The sequence below is a fragment of the Heterodontus francisci genome, unplaced genomic scaffold (genome assembly GCF_036365525.1).
Source record: "Heterodontus francisci isolate sHetFra1 unplaced genomic scaffold, sHetFra1.hap1 HAP1_SCAFFOLD_106, whole genome shotgun sequence".
NCBI classification, from domain to species: domain Eukaryota; kingdom Metazoa; phylum Chordata; class Chondrichthyes; order Heterodontiformes; family Heterodontidae; genus Heterodontus; species Heterodontus francisci.
This window is the reverse complement of record NW_027140940.1, coordinates 1789044-1813204: the sequence shown is the minus strand read 5'-3', so window position 1 is coordinate 1813204 and position 24161 is coordinate 1789044. Positions and strand designations below refer to the sequence as shown.

At 46.1% G+C, this 24161-nt stretch overlaps 1 protein-coding gene across 1 annotated transcript in view; it reads left to right on the top strand.

Moving 5' to 3' along the window:
* LOC137361453 (NACHT, LRR and PYD domains-containing protein 12-like) overlaps window positions 1-3273 on the top strand; it is a 57281-nt gene extending 54008 nt beyond the window's left edge. Inside the window, exons 11-12 of the mRNA XM_068026315.1 lie at window positions 2761-2928; window positions 3096-3273. Of these exons, the coding sequence (XP_067882416.1) occupies window positions 2761-2928; window positions 3096-3183 (256 nt within the window). The 3' untranslated portion in view covers window positions 3184-3273. The remainder of the gene's footprint in view (window positions 1-2760; window positions 2929-3095) is intronic.
* The last annotated feature ends 20888 nt before the right edge of the window (window positions 3274-24161 follow it).

Genomic DNA, 24161 nt, shown 5'->3' with positions numbered 1-24161 from the left:
CTTTCCCCCCCTCGCTCTCTCCCCGCTTTCCCCCCTCGCTCTCTCCCCGCTTTCCCCCCTCGCTCTCTCCCCGCTTTCCCCCCTCGCTCTCTCCCCGCTTTCCCCCCCTCGCTCTCTCCCCACTTTCCCCCCCTCGCTCTCTCCCCGCTTTCCCCCCCTCGCTCTCTCCCCGCTTTCCCCCCCTCGCTCTCTCCCCGCTTTCCCCCCCTCGCTCTCTCCCCGCTTTCCCCCCTCGCTCTCTCCCCGCTTTCCCCCCCTCGCTCTCTCCCCGCTTTCCCCCCCTCGCTCTCTCCCCGCTTTCCCCCCCTCGCTCTCTCCCCGCTTTCCCCCCCTCGCTCTCTCCCCGCTTTCCCCCCCTCGCTCTCTCCCCGCTTTCCCCCCCTCGCTCTCTCCCCGCTTTCCCCCCCTCGCTCTCTCCCCGCTTTCCCCCCCTCGCTCTCTCCCCGCTTTCCCCCCCCTCGCTCTCGCCCCGCTTTCCCCCCCTCGCTCTCTCCCCGCTTTCCCCCCCTCGCTCTCTCCCCGCTTTCCCCCCTCGCTCTCTCCCCGCTTTCCCCCCCTCGCTCTCTCCCTGCTTGCCCCCCCTCGCTCTCTCCCCGCTTGCCCCCCCTCGCTCTCTCCCCGCTTGCCCCCCCTCGCTCTCTCCCCGCTTGCCCCCCCTCGCTCTCTCCCCGCTTCCTCCCCGCTCTCTCCCCGCTTTCTCCCCGTCGCTCTCTCCCTGCTTCCCCCCAGTCACAGCGAGTAGTCCACCCCCTGACTCCCCAAACCTGTCCACCATCTGCAAGGCACAAATCAAGAGTGTGATAGAATACTCTCCACTTGCCTGAATGAGGGCAGCTCCAACAACACTCAGGAAGTTCAACACCATCCAGGATAAATGTAGCCCACTTGATCAACACCCCATTCACCACCTTAAACATTCACTCCCTCTACCAGGGACGGACAATAGCAGCAGAGTGTACCAGATACAAGATGTACTACAGCAACTCACCATGCCTCCTTCAACATCACCTTACAAATCCACGACCTCTTCCACCTCGAAGGAAAAGGCAGCAGATGCGTGGGAAGTTTTCCTCCAGGCCACACACCATCCTGACTTGAGAATATATCACCGTTCCTTCACTGTTGCTGGATCAACATCCTGGAATTCCCTCTCTAACAGCATTGTGGATGTACCTGCACCAGATAGACTGCAGAGGTTCAAGAAGGCAGCTCACCACCACCTTCCCAAGGGCAATTAGGGATGGACAACAAATACTGGTCTTTCCAGTGACGCCCACATCCCACAAAACAAATAAGTATAAAAAATAACCAGTGGAAGAATGAAGTGGAGATGTGGACATGGGTTGTGTCCCGATGAGAAATCTGGAGAAATGTGTGTTTAAGTTCCCATCCCTAGGTGACCCAAAGAACATGAAACTAGTCATTTTTAGCGATGGTTCACATGCTAATCTTCCTGATGGGTATTCTAGTGCAGCTGGTTTCATAATATTACTGATGGGTGAAAATGGGAGATACTGTCCTTCAGCTTGGGAAGCTCAGAAAATAAAAAGGATTGTTAAAAGTACTTCAGCTGATTGACACACTGGCCCTTGTGGAGACAGTGGATATGGGATTCTATTTGTCAAATATTGTAAGTGAGATTCTATACAAGGGGTTTACTGAAGATCACATACTCATTGAATGTTATGTAGATAATTGTTCATTGTTGGCTGATGCACATTCTACTAAAAGTGTCAGAAAAGGTTCCAGATCGATCTTGCTGGCTTGAAAGAAATGCCGGTTTAGTATGAAAGAACGAGTTTGTGATGCAGAGGTTATGATTTGATACACAACTCCAGCAGTCTCTGTCCATTCTAATTCATCCTTCCAATGCCATAGCGCCCGAGGCAGGAGGGCCACGAGTCATGGTCGGCCCCAACCCTGGCGTTAAAGTCCCCCAGCAGGAACAAATGGTCGGTATTAGGAATGCTACTAATGATATTATGGAATTCCTTGTAGAACTGGTCTTTAACTTCAGGTGGGGAGCAGAGTGTTAGAGCTTAGATGCTGAGCAGGTGTACTGGACCAGAGGCGGTGAGCAGTCGAATGGACAGTGTGCACTCCGAGTCATTTGAAGGTGGCTCTATCATGCTGAGCAAAGAGTTTCTGATGGCGAAGCCCACTCCATGCTGCCTTGGTTCTTCAGGATCCCTGCCTGCAGAAGGTGTAGTTTTGCTCTCTTCGAGATCTGCTCGCAGGGAGGCATGTCTCCTGAAGTGCTGCAATGAAGTGCTGGCATTGAGTCTACTGAGCTCATTGTTAATGATGGCGGTCTTCCGAGAATCGTTGATTCGTGTATGGTCTTCCAACAGGCCAGGACACACATTCCTGACATTCCAGTTTGCAAATCGAAGGGCTGGTACCTTCTTTCCTTTTTTTGTCGTGCTGTTTGGTGTGGTGTTACAGTCCACTTGTCAGGCAATGACCCTGAGCTCCAAGCACCCATTGAAGCAAGTGGACTGTGGCGGGACAGAACCTTACTGACCGGGGGCTGCCGGGTTTGAGGCAGGTGGTACTTATCCTGTGAGATGCAATGACCTCTGCCAGTCTTTCCTGTTTAGTTTGTTCAAATCCCATCTACTTTGTGGAAATGGTGAAGAACCTTTCAACATCTTTATTAATTAATATTATTAATTATTATTTATTAATATCAGTAATAGTGTTATTAATGAATGCTGGAGATTTACACTGATTCCTGTTATTTCTCTCTCTGATCCCCAGTCTACGGGATGTCGGTCTCACAGATTCTTGCGCCGAGGATCTTCCCTCTGCTCTCAGTACAAACCAGTCACTGACATTTCTGAACCTGACATTGAACTCCTTCACAGACCGATCTGTCCCCGCTCTCAGCTGCCTCATACTGAACTGCAGGAGTCTGGAGCAGATCTGGTGAGTGTTTGTGTTCATGTTTAATTAATAAATGAAATATAAATGGGATTCAGTCACTCTTATCAGTAATATCTCTAATTATTATTAAAATATTAATCCCAGTCTCCCTGTTATTTACACTATTGTTCAGTCTGTTTATTTCCTGTTTAATCTTTAATCTGTTTCAGTTTAGGGGGGCATCAGTTCAGTTCAAATGGAGAGAATCAGCTGAAGTCGCTGCAGGGTACGAGACCCGGACTGGATGTGTTTGTGTGAACATTTCAATTTGTAAACATCACTGGTTTCTCCATATAAACATTTTTGGCCAATTTTCTGTCCTTCCCCTTTAATTGGCCGCGCTCCAGGTTTAAATCCTATTGGCTGTTTCACTGTTTCTCGTTCGAGCTGAGCGAGTGTCATCTCCCATTGTGACATCAGAGGCCCAGCAACATGGTCACGTGACTCAGCCGCCCGGCCCCACAGCGCTGCTTCTGCAGGATATCCGGGACTGAATGTTCCCCAATGGGGCACTGGGGAAATGTACAGACAGGAAGGGTCCAGGGTGGGGCTCAGTCTGGGCTGCAGTGGGACACTGGTAATTACACTCAATATCCCTGGGTTTGGGAATTACGTTATCCAGGGTTCACACTCAGTATCAGTACCCAGTGACCCTGCTGGGAAGTGAACCTGTGTGTGTTCAGGATGGAGACAGGCTCTGTTCAGCTTGGATTGATCCCACCGTCCAATAGATACCAATACCCAGTGCCTGGGGTCACCCAGAGGGAGTATCAGGGAGGTTCCTGAAACTGGTGCACGCAGGATGGGTCAGCACTGCGAGAGGAGAAATGGGGAAAGTGCCAGTCAGGAATCCCACTGTTCTGTCTGGGTGATCGTGAGCATTTATAGTGTTTAAGGATCCTGAACTTAACGTGTTTCTGGCACCAGCATGGGAGCAGGTACTGGTGTTACCATGGAAATTAAACATTGTGTACTTACTGTGGACTGAATTTTCAAACGGAATCACCTGAGACTGTAAACCATGAGATTGTGAAAAGGTGCAATGACCCTGTGAAACATCCTGAGGAAACTGAGGGGTCGATGAACGGACTTGTTACCTGTACTCACCTGGATTTGTATAATGACTTCCACTTGGAAATGTTTTATTAAACTTCACCTCTGTATCACTGCCTCCTGGATGATGTAACAGTACTGATGAGAATTGTTATTGTGTGATGTTGAATTAAATGATACATTATCTTAACAAGTACATCTCAGGACTTCTTACCAACTTCAAATTTGAGAATAGTTTCAGAGAGTTTTGACCATGGAATCCCTTCTTATATTTTCTGGTCATAGAAAAGCCTCTGGAGACTGAGTTCATTCAATCGTGACCTCACTATTGTTTGAATTGTCCAATTAGGAAACGATCTGTCCACCCAAACCAGGTCAGAATCTCAAAATCTCTGACTTCCCACACTCGGACTCCTATCAGCTCGAATGTGAACGCCTGGTAAAAGCAAGTAGAAATGATGTGGCCTTAACATCCAGCTAATTTGCCTCGGCACAACCAATATCTGAGCCTCTGAGATTCTGCTACGGTGTTTATCTTTTACTTCTCACACAGCAGGTCACCTGTTTTCACACTCTACTGCATCTCTGTTGAAGTTTACTTTTAACCAGGGTTATAAAGTTACAATCAGATCTAGGCTGATCAGGGTGATGTCAGGAAGCACTTCCCCCAGTAAGAAAAGTGGAAATCTGGATCCTCACTGAAACGACTGTGGATGCTGAGGGTGTATTTGAAAAGTGAAAACATATTGATGGACCTGACTGATGAATTAGACAATGTGTAAAGGCCGGTCAATGGGTTTAAGACACAGAGGGATTGAATGACCTCCTTGTAGTCATGTTTGAGTTGTTATAATCACAGAGGTGAGATTAATATACTGTTCATTTATGCCCCAGGAGGATTTATACAACGGAAGGTCTCGGGCCTTTCAGAATTGTTGATTTCAGACACATTTATTCACTGTTAGCTAGAGGGAGAATTTTTTTTTTAATTCATTCATGGGATGTGGGCGTCACTGGCCAGGCTAGCATTTATTGCCCATCCCTAATTGCCCTTGAGAAGGTGGTGGTGAGCTGCCTTCTTGAACCGCTGCAGTCCATTTGGGGTAGGTACACTCACAGTGCTGTTTGGAAGGGAGTTCCAGGATTTTGACCTAGCGACCGTGAAGGAACGGGGATATAGTTCCAAGTCAGGATGGTGTGTGACTTGGAGGGGAACTTGCAGGTGGTGGTGTTCCCATGTATTTGCTGCCCTTGTCCTTCTAGTTGGTAGAGGTCGTGGGTTTGGAAGGTGCTGTCTAAGGAGCCTTGGTGCATTGCTGCAGTGCATATTGTAGATGGTACACACTGCTGCCACTGTGCATCGGTGGTGGAGGGAGTGAATGTTTGTGAATGGTGTGCCAATCAAGCGGGCTACTTTGTCCTGGATGGTGTTGAGCTTCTTGAGTGTTGTTGGAGCTACACCCATCCAGGCAAGTGGAGAGTATTCCATCACACTCCTGACTTGTGCCTTGTAGATGGTGGACAGGCTTTGGGGAGTCAGGAGGTGAGTTACTCACCGCAAGATTGCTAGCTCTGACCGGATCTTGTCGCCACGGTATTTATATGGCTACTCCAGTTTTTGGTCAATGGTAGCCCCTAGGATGTTGATAGTAGGGGATTCAGTGATGGTAATGCCATTGAATGTCAAGGGGAGATGGTTAGATTCTCTCCTGTTGGAGATGGTAATTGCCTGGCACTTGTGTGGTGCGAATGTTACTTGCCACTTCGCCCAAGCCTGGATATTGTGCAGGTCTTGCTGCATTTTTACAGGAACTTCTTCAGTATCTGAGGGGTCACGAATCTTGCTGAACATTGTGCAATCATCAGCGAACATCCCCACTTCTGACCTTATGATTGAAGAAAGGTCATTGATGAAGCAGCTGAAGATGGTTGGGCCGAGGACACTACCCTGAGGAACTCCTGCAGTGATGTCCTGGAGCTGAGATGATTGACCTCCAACAACCACAACCATCTTCCTTTGTACTGGGTATGATTCCAACCAGCGAAGAATTTTCCCCCCGATTCCAATTGACTTCAGTTTTTCTAGGGCTCCTTGATGCCATACTCGGTCAAATGCTGCCTTGATGTCAAGGGCAGTCACTCTCTCCTTACCTCTTGAGTTCAGTTCTTTTGTCCATGTTTGAACCAAGGCTGTAATGAGGTCAGGAGCTGAGTGGCCCTGGCGGAACCCAAACTGAGCGTCACTGAGCAGGTTATTGCTAAGCAAGTGCCGCTTGATGGCACTGTTGATGACGCCTTCCATCACTTTACTGATGATTGAGAGTAGGCTAATGGGGCGGTAATTGGCCGGTTTGGACTTGTCCTGCTTTTGGTGTCACAGGACATTCCTGGGCAATTTTCCACATTGCAGGGTAGATGCCAGTGTTGTAGCTGTACTGGAACAGCTTGGCTAAGGGCGCGGCAAGTTCTGGAGGACAGGTCTTCAGTACTATTGCCGGAATATTGTCAGGGCCCATAGCTTTTGCAGTATCCTGTGCCTTCAGTCGTTTCTTGATATCACGTGGAGTGAATCGAATGGGCTGAAGTCTGGCATCTGTAATGCTGAGGACCTCAGGAGGAGGCCGAGATGGATCATCAACTCGGCACTTCTGGCTGAAGATTGTTGCAATTGCTTCACCCTTATCTTTCGCACTGATATGCTGGGCTCTCCCGTCATTGAAGATGGGGATATTTGTGGAGCCACCTCCTCCAGTTAGTTGCTGAATTGTCCACCACCATTCATGGCTGGATGTGGCAGGACTGCAGAGCTTAGATCTGATCCGTTGGTTGTGGGATCGCTTAGCTCTGTCCATCACATGCTGCTTACGCAGTTTGGCACGCAGATAGTCCTGTGTTTGATATTGAACCGCCTGAGTCAGACACATTAACAGATATTCACTGGACCCAGTAACCTTCAGTGTGACAGGGCGAATGGATCAAATTCAAAGTATCAGATCTCTCTCTCACACACACACATGGGCACTCTCTTGCTGCCTCTTGCTTTCTCTATCTCCCAGCCTACATCTGTCTCTCTCCTTATATCTCTTTCTCACTATTGCCCCATTGCTCTGTCACTCTGCTTCTCAACACCAATGACAACTTACATTGATCTGGCGCGTTCAACATAGTGAAACATCACAGACCACTTTACGAGAGGGATCGCATACACAATTTAGCACATAAGGAGAGATTCAGACAAGTGACTGAAAGCTTGGTCAAAGAGTTAGATGAGAAAGCTCCATCTTGAATGAGGAGAGAGAGCTGAAGTGGTGAAGAGGTTTATGGAGGGAATTCCAGAGCTTGGGATCTAGACAGCTGAAGGCACGGCCACCAATGGTGTCACAAAGGAAGTCAGTGGTTTGGAAGATGGCAGAAACTGAGAAATGCAGAATTCTTGCAGGGTTGTTGGGCTGCAGGAGATTACAGAGACAGGGCAGGGCAATCCATGGATGGATCTGAACACAAAATTTAAACTGAGTTGATGCTGAACTGGGAACCAATGTAGGTCAGTGAGCACAGGGGTGATGGGTGAACGGGACATGGGCAGCAGAGTTGTGCTTGACTGGAGTGTACAGGGGGTGGATGATGGGGAAACGGCCAGGATAGCATTGGAATAGTCCAATCTGGAGGGATCTAAAGCCCAGATGTAACGAAGAAGTTCCTGTCTGTTGGTCTCTTCCTCTGTCTTTACAATTCGAGTCAAGCTTCACCTCAGTGGAGTACAGACTGGAAACTTTATCAGGGAAAATATCTTAAAGAGTGGTAATGGAGAACATCTGTTAATGGAAATCTTAAGGATGGGAAGAGGCACCAAGTGAAGTGCTGGAAGGACTGATGCTGAGGTTCCTGTTATTTTTACACAGATTAGTGAGTTGGACGATGGTAACAAAGGGTATTGCAGGAGAGAGCAAATAGAAGTTGGAAAATAATGGTGAATATTGAATCCAGAATGAGAAACGCTGGGAACATCTAGTGAGTAAGGGCGACAATGTGGGGTAGTTCAACTGGATCGAAGTTTCTCATGTTACACAATATTGTCAAAGGCTTTGAGTGAGTGAGTGTGAAATGAATACAGGATCTGTCTCCACTGTTCTGGATGTAAATGTAGATGATGGTCTGTTTGTCTATGGGATCTTTGTATCAGTTCCGTGCCCAGAATGTGAGCATGTGGGTGAATAATTCCCATCTCTTCCCCTGCCTCAGCTCATCTGCTGCAGAAACCCTTATCCATGCCTTTGTTATCTCTAAACTTGATGAATTCACTGCTCTCCTGACTGGCCTCCCATTTTCCACCCTCTGTAAATTCAGCTCAACCAACTCTCTGCTGCCCATGTACTAACTCACAACAGCTCCTGTTCACCCACCTCCCCCGTGTTAGCATACTGAAATTCGTTTCTGGTCTAACACATCTCAAATATAAAATACTCATCAGTGTGTTCAAATCCTTCCATTGTCTCGCCTCTCACTTTCTCGATAACCTACTCAGGCCCCTACATTACTCCCTACCTCTCTCACCTCCTCCAGCCCTACAAGGTCTTTGGGCATTGCTGGTAAGGTCAGCTTTAGTTGTCCCTCCTTCATTTCTCTTGAGAAGGTGATGGTGATCTGTCTTCGAAACCACTGCAGTACACCTGGTGTGGGTAAACCCACGGTGTTGTTAGGGAAGGTGTTCCATGATTTTGATCCAGCAACAGTGAAGGAACGGCGAAATATTTCCAAGTCAGGAAGGTGTGTGACTTGTAGGGAAAATTGCAGGTGTTGATGTTCCCATGTGTCTGCTGTCCTTGTTCTTCTGAGTGGTAGAGATCATGGGTTTGGAAGGTGCTGTCGAAGGAGGTGTGGCGAGTTGCTGCAGTGCATCTTATAGATGGTACAAACTACTGCCACTGTGTATCGGTAGTGATGGGAGTGAATGTTTAAGGTGGTAAATGGGGTGCCGATCAAGTGGGTTGCTTTGTCTTGAATGGTGTTGTGCTTCCTGAGTGTTGTTAGAGCTGCACTTATCCAGACAAGTGGAGAGTATTTCATCACATACTTGACTTGTGCCTTTTGGATGATGGGCAAGCTTTGGGGAGTTCGGAGGTGGCTCCTCACCGCAGAATTCCCAGCCTCTGTCTTGCTCTTCCAGCCATAGTATTTATGTGGTTTCATCAGTTCAGTTGTGGTCAATGGTAACCCCCAGGATGTTGATAATGGGGGATTCAGCAATGGTAATGCTTATCTGCAACAGTCCCAATCTCTGTAACCTCTGCCAGTCTTTACAACCCTCCTGTCATGAATAGATAAGAACCAACTGTAAATTGTGATGAACAGATAAGAACCAACTGTAAATTGTGTTTTCTACACTTGGATGTTATTGTCAACTGCCATTTTATACAGCATTTTTACAGCATATTAAGGTTTAGTTTAGTTTAGAGATACAGCACTGAAACAGGCCCTTCGGCTCACCGAGTCTGTGCCGACCATCAATGACCCATCTATACTAATCCTACATTAATCCCATATTCCTACACATCCCCACCTGTCCCCATATTTTCCCTACCACCTACCTATACTCGGGGCAATTTATAATGGCCAATTTACCTACCAACCTGCAAGTCTTTTGGCTTGTGGGAGGAAACTTGAGCACCCGGAGAAAACCCACGCAAACACAGGGAGAACTTGCAAACTCCACACAGGCAGTACCCAGAATTGAACCTGGGTCGCTGGAGCTGTGAGGCTGCAGTGCTAACCACTGCGCCACTGTGCTGCTGTGTTCCACTTGTTAAAATGGAGGAGGGAGATCTTGTGGGACAGCTACTTGAATGGGTCCAGCTACGGGATCCAGGGGCAGCCTTTTTCAGCCTGCCTGCATTTAAACCTGTAGCAGTTGAGGATACATCTTGTTCAAAAGCACAACTGCCTTGGGCAGAACCAGAGCTGCATTCAAGCTGCATTTACTACACTCTAAGGCCTTCCAGCAAGCAAGGTTTAAACAGAGAGAAAGGTGAGACAGTTGGAGGCTGCCAGGGAAAATCTCATTTCACCCAGTAACTGCCAAATCTCCCTAACCCAGATTCAGGCTTTGAGGCATGTAAGTATGCCAAGTTCATACAAGAATTTGAAGAGAGTGAGATAGAATCCTTTGTTGCCACTTTTGAGAAGGTAGTGGGACAGCTATGATGGCCCCAAGAAATGTGGACCCTCATAATTCAGGGTGAGTTAACAGGGAAGGCTCAAGAGGTCTATTCAATGCTGACCCCTGAAATATCAGCTAATTATGAGCAGATCAAAGCTGCCATGCTTAGTGCATATGAGTTGGTTCCAAGGCATATCACTGGCAATTCAGGAATGCTGGGAAAAAAACATGCAGAGTTATCTGAATTCGAAAGGCAGAAGCAAATCACTTTCGACTGGTGGTCCGGTCTGTAAAAATATAGCGCACCTATGATGAATTACGTGCGATAATATTGCTGGAGGAATTCAAAAATTGCCCACCCCCCAATCTAAGAATACACTTAGAGGAGCTGAGAGTCTGCACAGCTAGAGAGGCTGCAGTCGATGCTGTTAGCTATGAGCTCACACATAGTCCTGGCAACTCAGGCCGATCCTTCCAAAGCCACCCCAAAAACTGTGCAGGATGAGAACGGAGAGTAAGATAGAAAGGGAGCCACACCTGGAAAGGGTATACCACCCCAAGCCCACAAAGAGAAACCCCAGAGACCAGTGTGTTCCCACTGAAACAAAGTGGGTCACTCCAGACTAGAATGCTGGAGACTAAAAGGATAGCTGGTGGGTCTAATAGGTCACTGCAAGTGTGGTCCCAAGGAGGAGAACCCAGTAAAGATCATAGCAGGACCAGCAGAGGACCTCACTGTAGATCCGAGATCCTATGAGGGTATTACCCTATGCATTGCTGGACCAAACAAAATCCCCGAGAATTACTGGAGTTTTGTTCTCGCAGGAACCATGCCCCCTTATCCTTCCCAGGAGGTGAGCAATTCCATTGCACTGCTCAGGGATACAGGGGCCACTCAGTCCTTAATGTTAGAGAACAGCTGAAACCTCCCACACGAAATCTCCATGAAAGACAAGGCCCTGATCAGTGTAGTGGGAGGAGGACACCTGTCTGTTCCCCTCCATCAGGTCCACCTACAGTGTGACCTGGTCTCAGGCCCCATAACCGTAGGAATTGTCCCAGAGTTACCAATAGCAGGGATAGACTTCCTAGTAGGGAATGACTTGGCTGGCAGCAAGATAATAGCAACCCTGATCCCTGACTGTTACTATGTATGTGATGGGGTAGTAATGCGGAAGTGGAGACCTGTGGAGGAGGTGTGGACAGTGCTCCACCAGATTTCAGTGGCCCCAAAATACTGGCTAGACATTTTAAGGATAACCATTGCTGCCCTGATGGCTGGAGATGTGGGTATTTGGAAAACTTTAGCCCGAGTAAGCAAACTCTTTTACTGGCCTCGCCTCTGGTCCGATAATTGTAAAAGCTGCCATGTCATAGAGAGATACAGCACTGAAATAGGCCCTTCGGCCCACCAAGTCTGTGCCGACCATCAAACACCCATTTATATTAATCCTACATTAATTCTATTTCCCTGTCACATCCCCACCTTCCCTCAATTCTCCTACCACCTACCTACACTAGGGGCAATTTACAATGGCCAATTTACCTATCAACCCACAAGTCTTTGGCATGTGGGAGGAAACCCACACAGTCACAGGGAGAACTTGCAAACTCCACACAGGCAGGACCCAGAACCAAAGTCAGGTCACGGGAGCTGTGAGGCTGCGGTGCTAACCACTGCACCACTGTGCCGCCCACGCTTACCACATTGCAGGCAAACCCCAGGCCACAATTAAACTGCCCCCCCCTCAAGCCCATTCCGGTGTTCGGTGAACCCTTTGACCGAATATTGATAGACTGTGTGGGGTCACTACCAAAAATCAAAACCGGCTATCAATACCTCCTCACCATAATGGACTTAACCACCCGATTCCCCAAAGTCATAGCTCTCAGGAAAATCACAGTTTAGGCTGTGATCAAAGGAGTAATCCAGGTCTGCCGAGGGAGATTTAATCAGAGCAGGAATCTAACTTCATGCCCAGAGTGTTTCAGGAAGTTGTATATGGCTTAGGAATCACTGAAGTCCTCAGTGTATCACCCTCAGTCCCAGGGAGCGCTAGAGAGGTATCACCAGACCCTGAAAACCATGATTTGGATTTACTGCTCTGAGTATCCACATGACTGGGACAAAGATTTATAACCTGCAATATCTACGTGGAAATAGAGAGACAGAACATCCGAACAGGATCAGGGTAAGGGTAATGTAGCTTCTAAGCTGCAGTTATGTATTTTATTCTTTCATTGCTCCCTTTCCTCTTCCTGTCTAAAAGCCTATTTCCAGCGGTCTGATATGTTCCTCTGCTCTGAGTGGAGTTATTTTGTGAGTGCGGAATCAGACAGTGACAGCAGTCAGTCCATATAACACAGGGTATTTCAGGACTGAATCTACTCCTAGTCCCCAGCAGTCTCTCCACAGACAAATGTATGAACATTTTCGAGACTGAAAACCCATCTTAGTCCAGTAATGCTTCCTTATTTTAGAATTTGCGGGATCTTTAGCAAAAGCGTCAGTGTTAACGAACTTTCCTGGAACAAGAGATAAAGGAACATTTCTAACTAACTTTGTTAACAGTTTAAACGGCAATGAATTGTGAAGCAGGTTCAATTTAATGTAAGCAGGAAGGTCTGTACCATGTTCTGGAATGTTTGAATTGAAATCCATCCTGTATCCTGGCAGCAGCTTTCACAGAGGGTGGAGGGTGACTGAATTTCACACAATAAAGATCAGATCAAATTCCCAATTTGTAACTTCACAAAACAATTCCAGAAATTTCTACCTGATTGGTTGTAATGAAATAACAAGGACAAAAGTCTCGAACTCTACACGGAAATAGACAGAAAATCCTTGCGGGATCAAGGTAAGTTTCATTCCTATCTTATTCTTTAATTTCTCTCTTTAATCTTCATTTTTGCCGCAGTTTCCCACAGTCTGGTATATTCCGCAGCGCAGGGTTTACAGTTATTCTGAAAGTTTGCGGTGGCTGTAACTGCCGGACAGTTCATTTTATACCGGGGATTTCAGGAATAAACCCAATCCCGGTCTCCACCAGTCTCCCCGTGGACACGTTTTATGAACCGTTGCGAGACAAATCAACAAAACGAGCTCTGGAGATTTAATCCAAACCAGTGTAACAGCGTTTACTGGTTTAGAATTTGCATTTCAGACAGATAGAGTTGGGGGAGTAATAAAAGCAAAATACTGCGGATGCTGGAAATCTGAAATAAAAACAAGAAATGCTGGAAATACTCAGCAGGTCTGGCAGCACCTGTGGAAAGAGAAGCAGAGTTAACGTTTCAGGTCAGTGACCCTTCTTCGGAACGGGGATAGATTTGGGGACCTGGGCCCCTCTAACACCGTGTGATTTTTTTTTTGTGTTTTTTTATATATTATCACTTACTGAAACTTTCATTACCCTGTACATTTTAATTTAACTGATGAAAGGTGGGATCAGAGGTTCAGCTCAGTAAACGCCTCACACATTCACACAAGCAGATTATCGCTCACTGCCGAGCACCTGGAAAATCAGCCTCTGGTTAACCTGACACCAGACTGAACACTATCCAGTCTCAGCATCAGATCGACTCGGGAGATATAACTTGTCAATTAATGTGGCAATGACAATTTAACTCAAAGAGGGAAGGATATGAATTCCGTGGATAATAGAGCAGGGACTTGAGTTTTTACTGCACAGTAGTTTATATTGAAGAGGTGGTTAATGACAAACTGGATGGAAAAATACAGAGGTCACTCCCTTTAAAAAGAACAAACTTGAGAAATATTTTCGATCGAAACCCGTTCAGGCTGAAAGCAGCTTTCTTACAGAAAGAGGGAAACGAATTCTTGATCTTTATATAATAATCCATTCTGAGCCCTGGCAGCAGCTTTCTCAGAGAAACTTGCTAAAATAAATCAAAGAGCTCATAGCTGATTGGTTGTAATGGAATACCAAGGATAATCGTGACAAAATCTGCACAGAAATAGAAAATCATTGCGGGATCAAGGTCAGATTCATTTATGTTTTATTCTTTCATTTCTTCCTTGACTCCTCTTCTCTAAAGCCTGTTTCCCGCAGTCTGATATGTTCTGCAGCACCGGGTTTGTATCTATTCTCAGACCGTGCGGTGACTGTGACTGTGACTGCGGACAGTCCATTTATACCGGGGATTTCAGGATAAAGCCCACCCCCGGTCTCCACCAGTCTCCCATAGACACAGTTTATGAGCGACCGCAATTGTTGACAACGCGGACGTGTCCGATGAAGTAGCGTTGTCATGAATTACTTTGTTCTACATTACCACACTTCAGAAGGGTCCGTCATTGTCTGAGATGCTGCGGTGGTGATAGGCTCCATATAAATATCAGTCTTTTCCTTTTCTTCCAGACCCCTTTATTCACAGACGGGTCTACACTGTACGTTGAATCAATCGAGGAAGGGAGGAGATCTTCTGGGCTATAAACTTCCTTGTCAGCAGTGAACTGAAAATGTTTGGCGTGAGAAGAAACCGCTGCTTCCCACTTACCTTACAGAATGTAACACCAGTGCCAAAGTTTCAATGGTGTTTCAAATATCTCTCACTGCATCCAAATCAGTATCACTGGCTGCTTGCTCAAGACAACAACTATCTTGCAATTATATAGCGCCTAGTAACATAGTTAAAAACATCACAAGGTGCTTCACAGGGGCGTTAATCAGACAAAAACTTGGCACTGATCCAAAAGGAGATATTAGGAGAGGTGAGCAAAAACTGTCTCAAAGAGTTCGGTTTTAAGGAGAGACAGGTGGAAAGCAATGCTCCATCGAGGCTGGATGGCGATGCAGCAACCGAAAACGTCACGTGAAAACCGCACACAGGGCGGCTCCTTTAAATCACCCTGCATGCGCGTTTGTGCACACAAATTAAAGGGGCCTCACACCTAAAAAAAAGTCACCCGTGCACTCGAAAAAAGGAATTAGAGCGGATGTAGGTAAAGTGGTTTAATGAAACAATTCCAGAGCATAGGGCCTCAGCGTGAAGACATGTTCACCTGTGGTGGAGCAATGGGAATAGGGGATGCACAAGGTCCAATGTGGAGGAGTGCAGAATTCTCAGAGGGTTGTTTGGGCTGGAGAATGCATTGGAGATAGGGTGGGTTATATAGGCTGGAGGAGGTTACGGAGACAGGGAGAGTTGTAGGGCCTAGAGAACGTTACAGAGATTGGGAGGGGTGTAGGTGCTGGAGTAGGTTACAGTGATAGTGTTATAAAGTCTGGAGGTGTTTCTGAGGTTGGGAAGATTTTTGGGTACTGGCAGAGGTTGCAGAGATAGGGAGAGTTATAGGGCCTAGAGGACTTTACAGAGATTGGGAGGAGTGTAGGTGCTGGAGGAAGCTCTAGAATTGGGAGCGTTGTCAGAGCAGTGGAAGTTGCAGAGATCAGGAGGTTTCTAGGAGCTAAAGAAGGTTAAAGAAGTGGTGAGCGCTGCAGGGACTGAAGGAGGTTAGAGATAGGGAGGATTGTATGGCTGGAGGAGGTTGCAGAGGTAGGGAGAGCGGTAGGTGCTCAAGGAGGTTACAGAAATAGGGTGGGTTATAGGGACTGGACGAGTTAAGAGGTGGTTGGCAGAGGTTAGAGAGATGGGAGAGTTGTGGGGACTGAACAAAGCTACAGAGATAGGAAGGGTTGTAGTGACATCAGGAGGTTACATAGATAGGAGGCGTTGTAGGGTTTTAGGAGGCTGCACTGAATAGATTTTCAGGGCTGGAGTTTAGAGAGATTGGGAGTGCTGTAGTGGCTGGAGTAGGTTGCAGAGATAGGGAAGGTTATAGGACTGGAGGAGGTTTCAGAGAGGGGTTGTGGGCTGGAGCAGGATGCAGAGATAGCATTGTAGGGTCTGAAGGAGGTTGCAGAGATAGTGAGCGTTGTAGTGTCTGGAGGAGGTAACAGATAGGGAAGGTTGGAGGAATGAATGAGGTGACAGTGAATGGATTTTAGGTGCTTCAGTTTCGAGAGATTGAGTGTTGTCGGGTCTGGAGGATGTTACAGAGATAGGGAGAGTTGTCAGAATGGACTAGGTTACAGAGGTAGGGCAGTTATAAGGTGTGGAGGAGTTTATCGAAATAGGGCGGATTGTAGGAATGGAGAGGTTACGGAGCTCTGGCTGCTTGCAGAACTGGAGAACCTTACAGGATAGAGAGAGGAGTGAGGGCCAGGGAGAGGTTTAAAAACAGACAGGAGAATTTTTAAAACCCAGTGTTGTTGGACCAGGAACCAATGTTGATCAGCGAGCACAGGAGGTGACAGGTGAACTAGACTTGCTGCGAGTTTGGAGAGGAGACAGCTTGAATAATACTTTGTACGTTAGATAATGTTTTTGTTCACAGTACTGGTGAATGGCCTGAATACGGTCATTGCAGGAGGCGGCATTGTGCTTTATGTTGTGTCGATTTTATCACGCCCCACCGATTATTGCATTTATCACATGGTAGGGCGTCTGGCAGGAAACAGTCAGAGAAATGATGAACCCAGAGCTTCGCAGGGAAAGTGTCAGAGAAATGATGAACCCAGAGCTGGTTCACTTGCTGCTCACACTGGCCGACATACTCTGCCGCTTGCTCCCGTGCTTTTGCACCATGTCTTCACACCGCCATTTTCACTGGGCACTAACCCGCTTATAACAAACAGTTTAGAAACAGAGGAACAAAGAAAGACTTATGGTATAGAAGGATGCAATTCGGCCCATCGTATCTGTGCTGGCCATAAAGTATCTATCCAAGCGAATTTCACCTTCCAACTCTTATTCTGTAGCCCTCAAGCTTACGATACCTGAAGTGTGTGTCCAAGTACTTTTTCTTTTAATGTGATGAGGGTATTTGCCTCGATCACCCTTTCAGTCAGTGAATTCCAGACCCCTACCACCATCGTGTAGGACTGGGGACCAAGGTCTGGAAAGTGGGACTAGGCTGTATAGCCCTTTTCTGGCCGGAAATTACACGATGGGACGAATGACCTGTTTCTTGTAGCATAATATTCAATTATTCTATAATTCTGTGCTATCTAGTTTGGTGTACTGTGTAGGTTTGAGGAACTACATTATCTTAAGGTATTGTGTTAGGTTGAAGTATTTTTTGAGATACTGTATGAAATGGAGGTGTTGCATTAATTTGAGGTGCTGCATTAGTATGAGAGATGTGTTAGTTTCATTTTGAGGTGATGTATTAGTTTGTGGTGCTGTGTCAGTCGGATGCATCATTTGGAGGTTTTGTGTCATTCAGAGTGTTTGTGTGGGTTAGAAAGGTTGGAGAGGTTTTATTGTTCGGAGGAGCTGTACCGCTCAAAGCAGCTATATCACTGGGAGGGGCTGATTTGAGATTTTTCCACTGGTTTAAAGCATTGAATTATGTCGAGGTACTGCATTAATTTGCGGTATTAAATTAGTTGCAGATGCTGTATTAGTTGAATTCTGCAATGCAAAGTCACAAATAACACACGTCAATCATTAAACTGAATGTCCAACATTATTGAGGGAAACCACATCTCAGAGTGCAGTAGAGCAGCCCTGAGTGAGGCACTATAGCATTTGGAGTTTAATTACTGAACGGTTACCGTCGAGTGAAGGACACCATTGAAACAACATGAGAAATGGGGATGGGACTAATGGTGTTTGAAAGAAAAACCACAGTGCTGGGGGAATACAACTGCTAACTTTCATTAGTTAATTCATGAGTTCAGAATTGTTCAGTCTTGGGAGTTTTCCAACTTAATCTCAGGAAAAAAAGTAATATTTTCCATCACAACATGGACTGAACTCAATGTCGTAATCTGTTCAAATTTTAAAAAATAAAATAATATGAATGATGTTGCAACATCAGTAAACCCGCAGAGACCACACAAGGTATAAAATACATGGTCTGGGAATGTAGCTCGTCAGAGTTTAGCACAGTAATATTGCCTGCAGCACGAAGGGCAGACCACGTCATACAGAATATGCGTGAAACATTATACAGTATCAGGAAAATATATTACCTTATCCTTGCCGTCATTGGTGTACCTGGTAAGTGCCTAGAACCATTGAAGTTGTGTAAACCTGTGTGTGAGCTGGTCTCTGGTTTTACACGGTGCATACTGATCTGGTCTGGTGGTCACTGTAAATGGGACACTTTGGTCACTCAAATATCCTGAATTAACTCTGCAGTTTTATTTCATTGCCTCAACTGAAATTAAAAATTACTGAAATACTGAATTAACAAGCTATTGCCTTTAATGGAACATCGTGTACTGTTAGATCAGATCTCAGTGACGGCAACTCCCTCAGGGAAGGAATTTACGGGATTACCAGTCAGTGTAAAATTATACTGAGTGTGGGTCACTAACTGGAGTGAAATACCTGACCCCAGTGAACATGTATTCCTGGTAGTATCTGTCACTGTAGAATTGTACTGCCTGTGGGCCATAACTGGTGTGGAACACCTGAACCCAGTAGCCATGTATTACTGGGAGCATCTGTCACTGTAGAATTGTACTGAGTGTGGGTCACTAACTGCAATGAAACAACCCAAACAAAATACTGCAGATGCTAGAAATCTGGAACAAAAACAAGAAATTCTGGAAATATTCAGCAGGTCTGGCAGCATCAGTGGAGAGAGAAGCAGAGTTAATGTTTCAGGTCAGTGACCCTGCATCAGAACTGGCAGAACGAGAAATGTAATAGGTTTATAGCAAGTAAAGCAGGGGTGAGGCAAGAGATACCAAGCCTTCTGGTCAGTTATTTACTGTGACCTTGTCCTATCAACACTTTCTCTTTTGTTATCTCTTGCCCCAGCCCCGCTTTACTTGTTTAAAACCTATTTCTGGCTCTGCCAGTTCTGATGAAGGGTCACTGACCTGAAACATTAAACCTGCTTCTCTCTCCACAGATGCCGAGTATTTCTAGCATTTCTTGTTTTTATTTCTATTTCAAATTAATTGTTTCAGGTGACTGGTCTTTCAATTCTATGGAGTTGCCTCTGCGTTTTCTGAATGTAATTGATTGCAAGGTGAAAACTTTTAGCTGATGATTGGCAGAGTGTATAAACTGACATTATTGATATTTCTGTTTTCTATTGAACTGCTGAACCGAAACAGATGTTAACTAATTACTTACAGTTAAACAACAGGACCGCGCAGAGACATTATTATAATCCTCTGTATAATGATTTATTCCTAATCTGAGTACAGTTACATGAAACAGTTCAATTATTTTAGTCCCCCAACATGGTCCTGAGAATCTGTAGTTCGTGACTGCTGCATTGCATTATCTGGATATTACACAGGATGAATATTAGGTTGTGGTTATTGGATCATCCCATTCTGTTACTGATTATGTTGGATGGGCTAATTCTAATCAATGATTCCGAATCTATACACATGTAACCTGCAACAATCCCTGCTCTTAGCTCAGTGTGGTATGTCCCTGTGAGGACAGACACCTGCAACTGAGGAATGCACATATCAGGATTTAATAATAGAGATCAGACAAGTGGAAGTAAATAATAATATTAATAAACTGTGAATGATGAAATAAGTAGTACGCTTCTCTCATTTTTGGTATCATGGTGGTTAAAATAATTGTGCCTGGTCCAGTGAATAAATAGCATTTGGAGACCAGAACTGCACAACACGACAAGTGTTGTATAACCATGGCTATATTAGTTTAATACCAGCTCTTGCTTTTCAATTTCTTTCAGCCAGAAATGAACACCTGTGCTTTGTTTATATTTTTATGGCCCTGTTAACCTGCGTTGTTTATTTAAAGGGTTGATAAATCTGTTCCTCTTCAACTCCCATTCTGCTTTACCCCAATAAGAAAATTATTTTGCAATGAGTAGTTGGGAAGCTTATTCTTCCAACCAAAATTCAGCCCCCACACTAAGCTATACTGAAACTAATTTGCTATTTAAATTTATAGTGTTTGTGGAATGCAGTGAGTCCGTGTTCCCCTGATGTCACCACTTAAGTCTCCTCTGGGCCCATCCTCTATTTCTTTAATTACCCATTCGCCTTTCACCGTCATTCCTTTTGTCATCCAATCATTCCTGCTCCCCACAGATGCTGCCTGACCTCCTGAATGTCTTCAACATTCGTCTATTTTTATCAGTTTGACAGCAGTAAAAGTATTTTATTTTCCCTCCAGTACTGAGTCCTGTTTTATCTTAAATAGAATGGAATCATAGAAAGTTTACAGCACAGAAAGAGGCCACTTGGTCCATCGCCAACCAGCCTAATCCCTTGAGGTTTGTCTCTACTACTCTTTCAGGTAGTGATTTCCAGACCCCCACCACCCTCTGGGTGGAAAGAAAATCCTCATCTCACTTCTAATCTAATCTTTGACATGTTCTCCTCCCTAAAATCCGCCTGACTGACAGGTTTGGCGTCCAGTCGTACAGGCAGGACACTGGAATAGGCTACAGGACTAGGACGGTCAAAGTGCGGGCCCTGAGGTATTTGGGGGAAAGCTGCCTGTTTTGGGGTGAATGTCCATTCCCCAACTCCAGACGGAGAAAGAGTGGTGACATCTCGGATCGCTGGGCTGTCGATCCCAAACTCCAGGAGGGGTCTACTATCCTGCAGTATGTGCTGAGTGTGGGAGAGGAAGAGGAAAAGTCTGATCCCCAATCCCGTGAAGAAGTCTCCTTTCGTGGAATGTGGTCCGGGTTAGTGATGGAGTAGTGTTTGATCACGACCCCAGGGTGGGGTATCCCATCCGAGAGATTGTTCAAGTTCAGTTCGGGGGAGCGGGCGTGGGGGAGTCTCTGATCCAAGACACGATGGGTGGGAACCTGATCCCCAGTGCGCCCGAAACCAGGAGGCTGGTCTGATCCCAGGAGATGGGTCCGAGCCAGAGGGGCGGGTGTGGGGGTGGGGGTGGGGCGGGGCAGTTGATCCAGGGAGCAGAGTTCAATGAGAGGTGGTGGGGGGGGGGGGTGGCTGGTGTCTGATTCCGGTGGTGGTGTGGTCCGATTCCTGGGAAAGTGGGGTGCGATCTCAGATTGGGGGCATCTATTCCTGATCTGATCCTGGATCAGGGGACTTGCCAAACCCAGGTGTCTTTGTATGTGGTGTGAGCTCTCATGTGGAAACCAGGCCGGCCAGAGTTAGACCTGTAAGACAGATGAAATGAGAGACTTGCCCCCTCATTAAACTCTTTCAATTGCCAAGCCGCCTCCTGGGAGTGACTGTCTGCTCGACTCCTGTCCCGACTCCATTAAACCCGGAAGTGGGCGACTGGAGGTCCGTTGGGTTCAGTGTTGATATTTTTAAAAATTTAACCTCTGACCCGCCCTAACCCACCTGTTTTCATCACTAAAATCCTGCCTTTAATCTCTGATTCAGACACGGAGAATGTTTGATCAGTAATTTCCAGTCTCTTTTCCCTTCTGTCTCTCACACAGTTAATTTCCTGGCGATTGTGATCCTGTCCCGGGGAAAATGCGGCCTCTCCACCTGTACCACTCGCTACCTGGTGGCCATGGCAACAGCGGATCTACTGTTCATTATAACTGAGGTGATACTGTCCAGGATCGGTTATTATCACTCCCCGCGATGTTTCCTGCACATCACTCCTGTGTGTAGTGTTATTATTGTCCTGAGTCGGACAGCCACAGAGTGTTCTGTCTGGTTCACCGTCACTTTCTCCTTTGATCGATTTGTAGCCATTTGTTGTCAGAAGCTGAAAACAAAATATTGCACTGAGAAAACGGCAGGTGTGGTTTTAGTAACAACCTGCATTCTGCTCTGTTTAGAAAACGTCCCCTATTACTTTGTATTTGAACATGGAGACATAATTGACAATGTGCCATTGGGCTGTTACCCAATTACAGCATATTTTACTGAGCCCGGATAGGTGGGATTTGACAGGTTTGATAAGATTTTAATCCCATTACTCCCATTCGCGTTAATTCTGTTCCTCAATGCTCTGACAGTCCGACATATTTTAGTGGCCAGTCGAGTCCGTAAAGGACTAAGGGGGGTGAGGAAGGGAGAGAATTGCAGTGACCCAGAGATGGAGAGCAGAAGGAAGTCTGTGATTTTACTGTTCAGCATATCTGGCAGCTTCATACTTCTGTGGTTGGTATATGTTGTACAATTCTTATATTATAATATTACAGGAAGAGTTCCCACAGATTACAGTGATTCCGAATATATATTTCGACGATCTGGATTAATGCTGCGGACTTTAAATTGTTGCACAAACACCTTTATTTATGGGGCGACTCAGTGCAAGTTCAGAGAGCAGTTCAAGAGCGCGGTGAAGTATCCCATCACGTCAATTATTCAATTGATGAACAAATAAAATAACTGAGAACAACCTAGAGGTGGATCCCAGTATTTGCAGTCCATTAATGTAATCTTTATCTCCAATGGGAAAGAGGTGACCGAAAGCGGGATGACCAGAAGTACACTGCTGGGGTGGGGGATCACACACACCAAAGAGCAGTGGGGCAGCAGGCAAGAGGTGACTGACAGCTGGATGACCAGAAGTACACTGGTAGGGTGGGGGAATCACACACCAAAGAGCATTGGGGCAGCAGGCAAGAGGTGACTGACAGCTGGATGACCCGAAATACATCGGTGGGAGTGGGCAGGGGTGGGGGACATGGTGATATGCTTGCATCTGAACAAACCTAGCCGAGGTGCTTGGCATTGTAAACGGCACCTTGGGTGAGGGAACATGGCAGGGTTCAGCTGAAGGGCCAGCAGCCCTGGTGCCTCAGCTTGGTGGCTGCTCGGATGGACGGGGCAAAGTCCTATGTTAGCTGATATTGTTAACAGTTCTCTCTTCTCAACTTCTGTCCCTCTGTCCTTCAAATCACCGTCATCACCCCTCTCAAAAACCAACCATTGCAACCATCCTTGCAAATTGCCACATCTCTGCTTGAGAGACAAAGCCATAGTGGTAATGTCAGTAGACTAATCATTCAGAGCACAGGCTAATGCTCTGTAGACATGGGTTCGAATCCCACCACAGCAAATGGTGCAATTTTAATTCAATTAATTAAAATCTGGAATTTAAAAGCTAGTTTAAGGGTGGCCACGAAACCATTATTGATTTTTATAGAAACCCATCTTTTTTTGGAATGTTCTTTCGGGATGGAACTCTGATGGCCTACATGTGATACCAGACCCACAGAAATGTTGTTGACACTAACTTCACCTCTGTAATATCCGAGCAAACCACTCAGTTCAAGGGCAATTAGGGATGGGTAATAAATACTGGCCCAGCCAGCGACATCCACATCCAACATAACGAATAAAAAAGCACTCCAACCTCTCTTTCCTCTCCAAATGCCTTAAAAGTGTTGTTTTCTGCCAGATCCCTGCCCATTTTCCCAGAGGTTCATGTTTGAATCATTCAATCAGGATTCCACCCCTGCTACAGTACCGAAAATGTTATTAACTAATTCACAAATGTCATCCTTGTGACTGTAGCAAATGTAACCAATCCTTTCTCGTCCTTCTCGAACCGACTGCAGCCTTTGTCACTGTTGAACACTCCATCATCCTCTAACATCTCTCCACTGTCATCCGACTGTGACAAATATAATCTATCCCTCCTCATTTCTCTATTGTCAGAAGATTGCTGAAAATTTCTACTGTCCCCACTCCCATTACATTACTTCTTGTGTCCCCAAGGATTTATCTGTCACCACCTCCTATTTGTCATCTCTATGCTGCCACTAGGTGACATCATATGACAACACAGCATTAGTTTCCAAATGTACACTGACCACACCCAGCTCTACCTCAGTGCAACTCTCTCAACACCTTCACCATCTCTAAATTATCAGACTGCTTGTCTGACATCCGGTACCGGATGAACAGAAATTTCCTCCAACGATCCCTGCCACAAATGTGACAGCCACCCACTCCATCTCTCTCCCTGGCAACTGTCAGAGTTCTCAACCTTGATGTCATATTTTCCCCCGAGATGTGCTTCTGACCACATATCCACACCATCACAAAAATCATCTATTTCCATCTCTGTAACATCGGCCAACTCCCTCCCTACC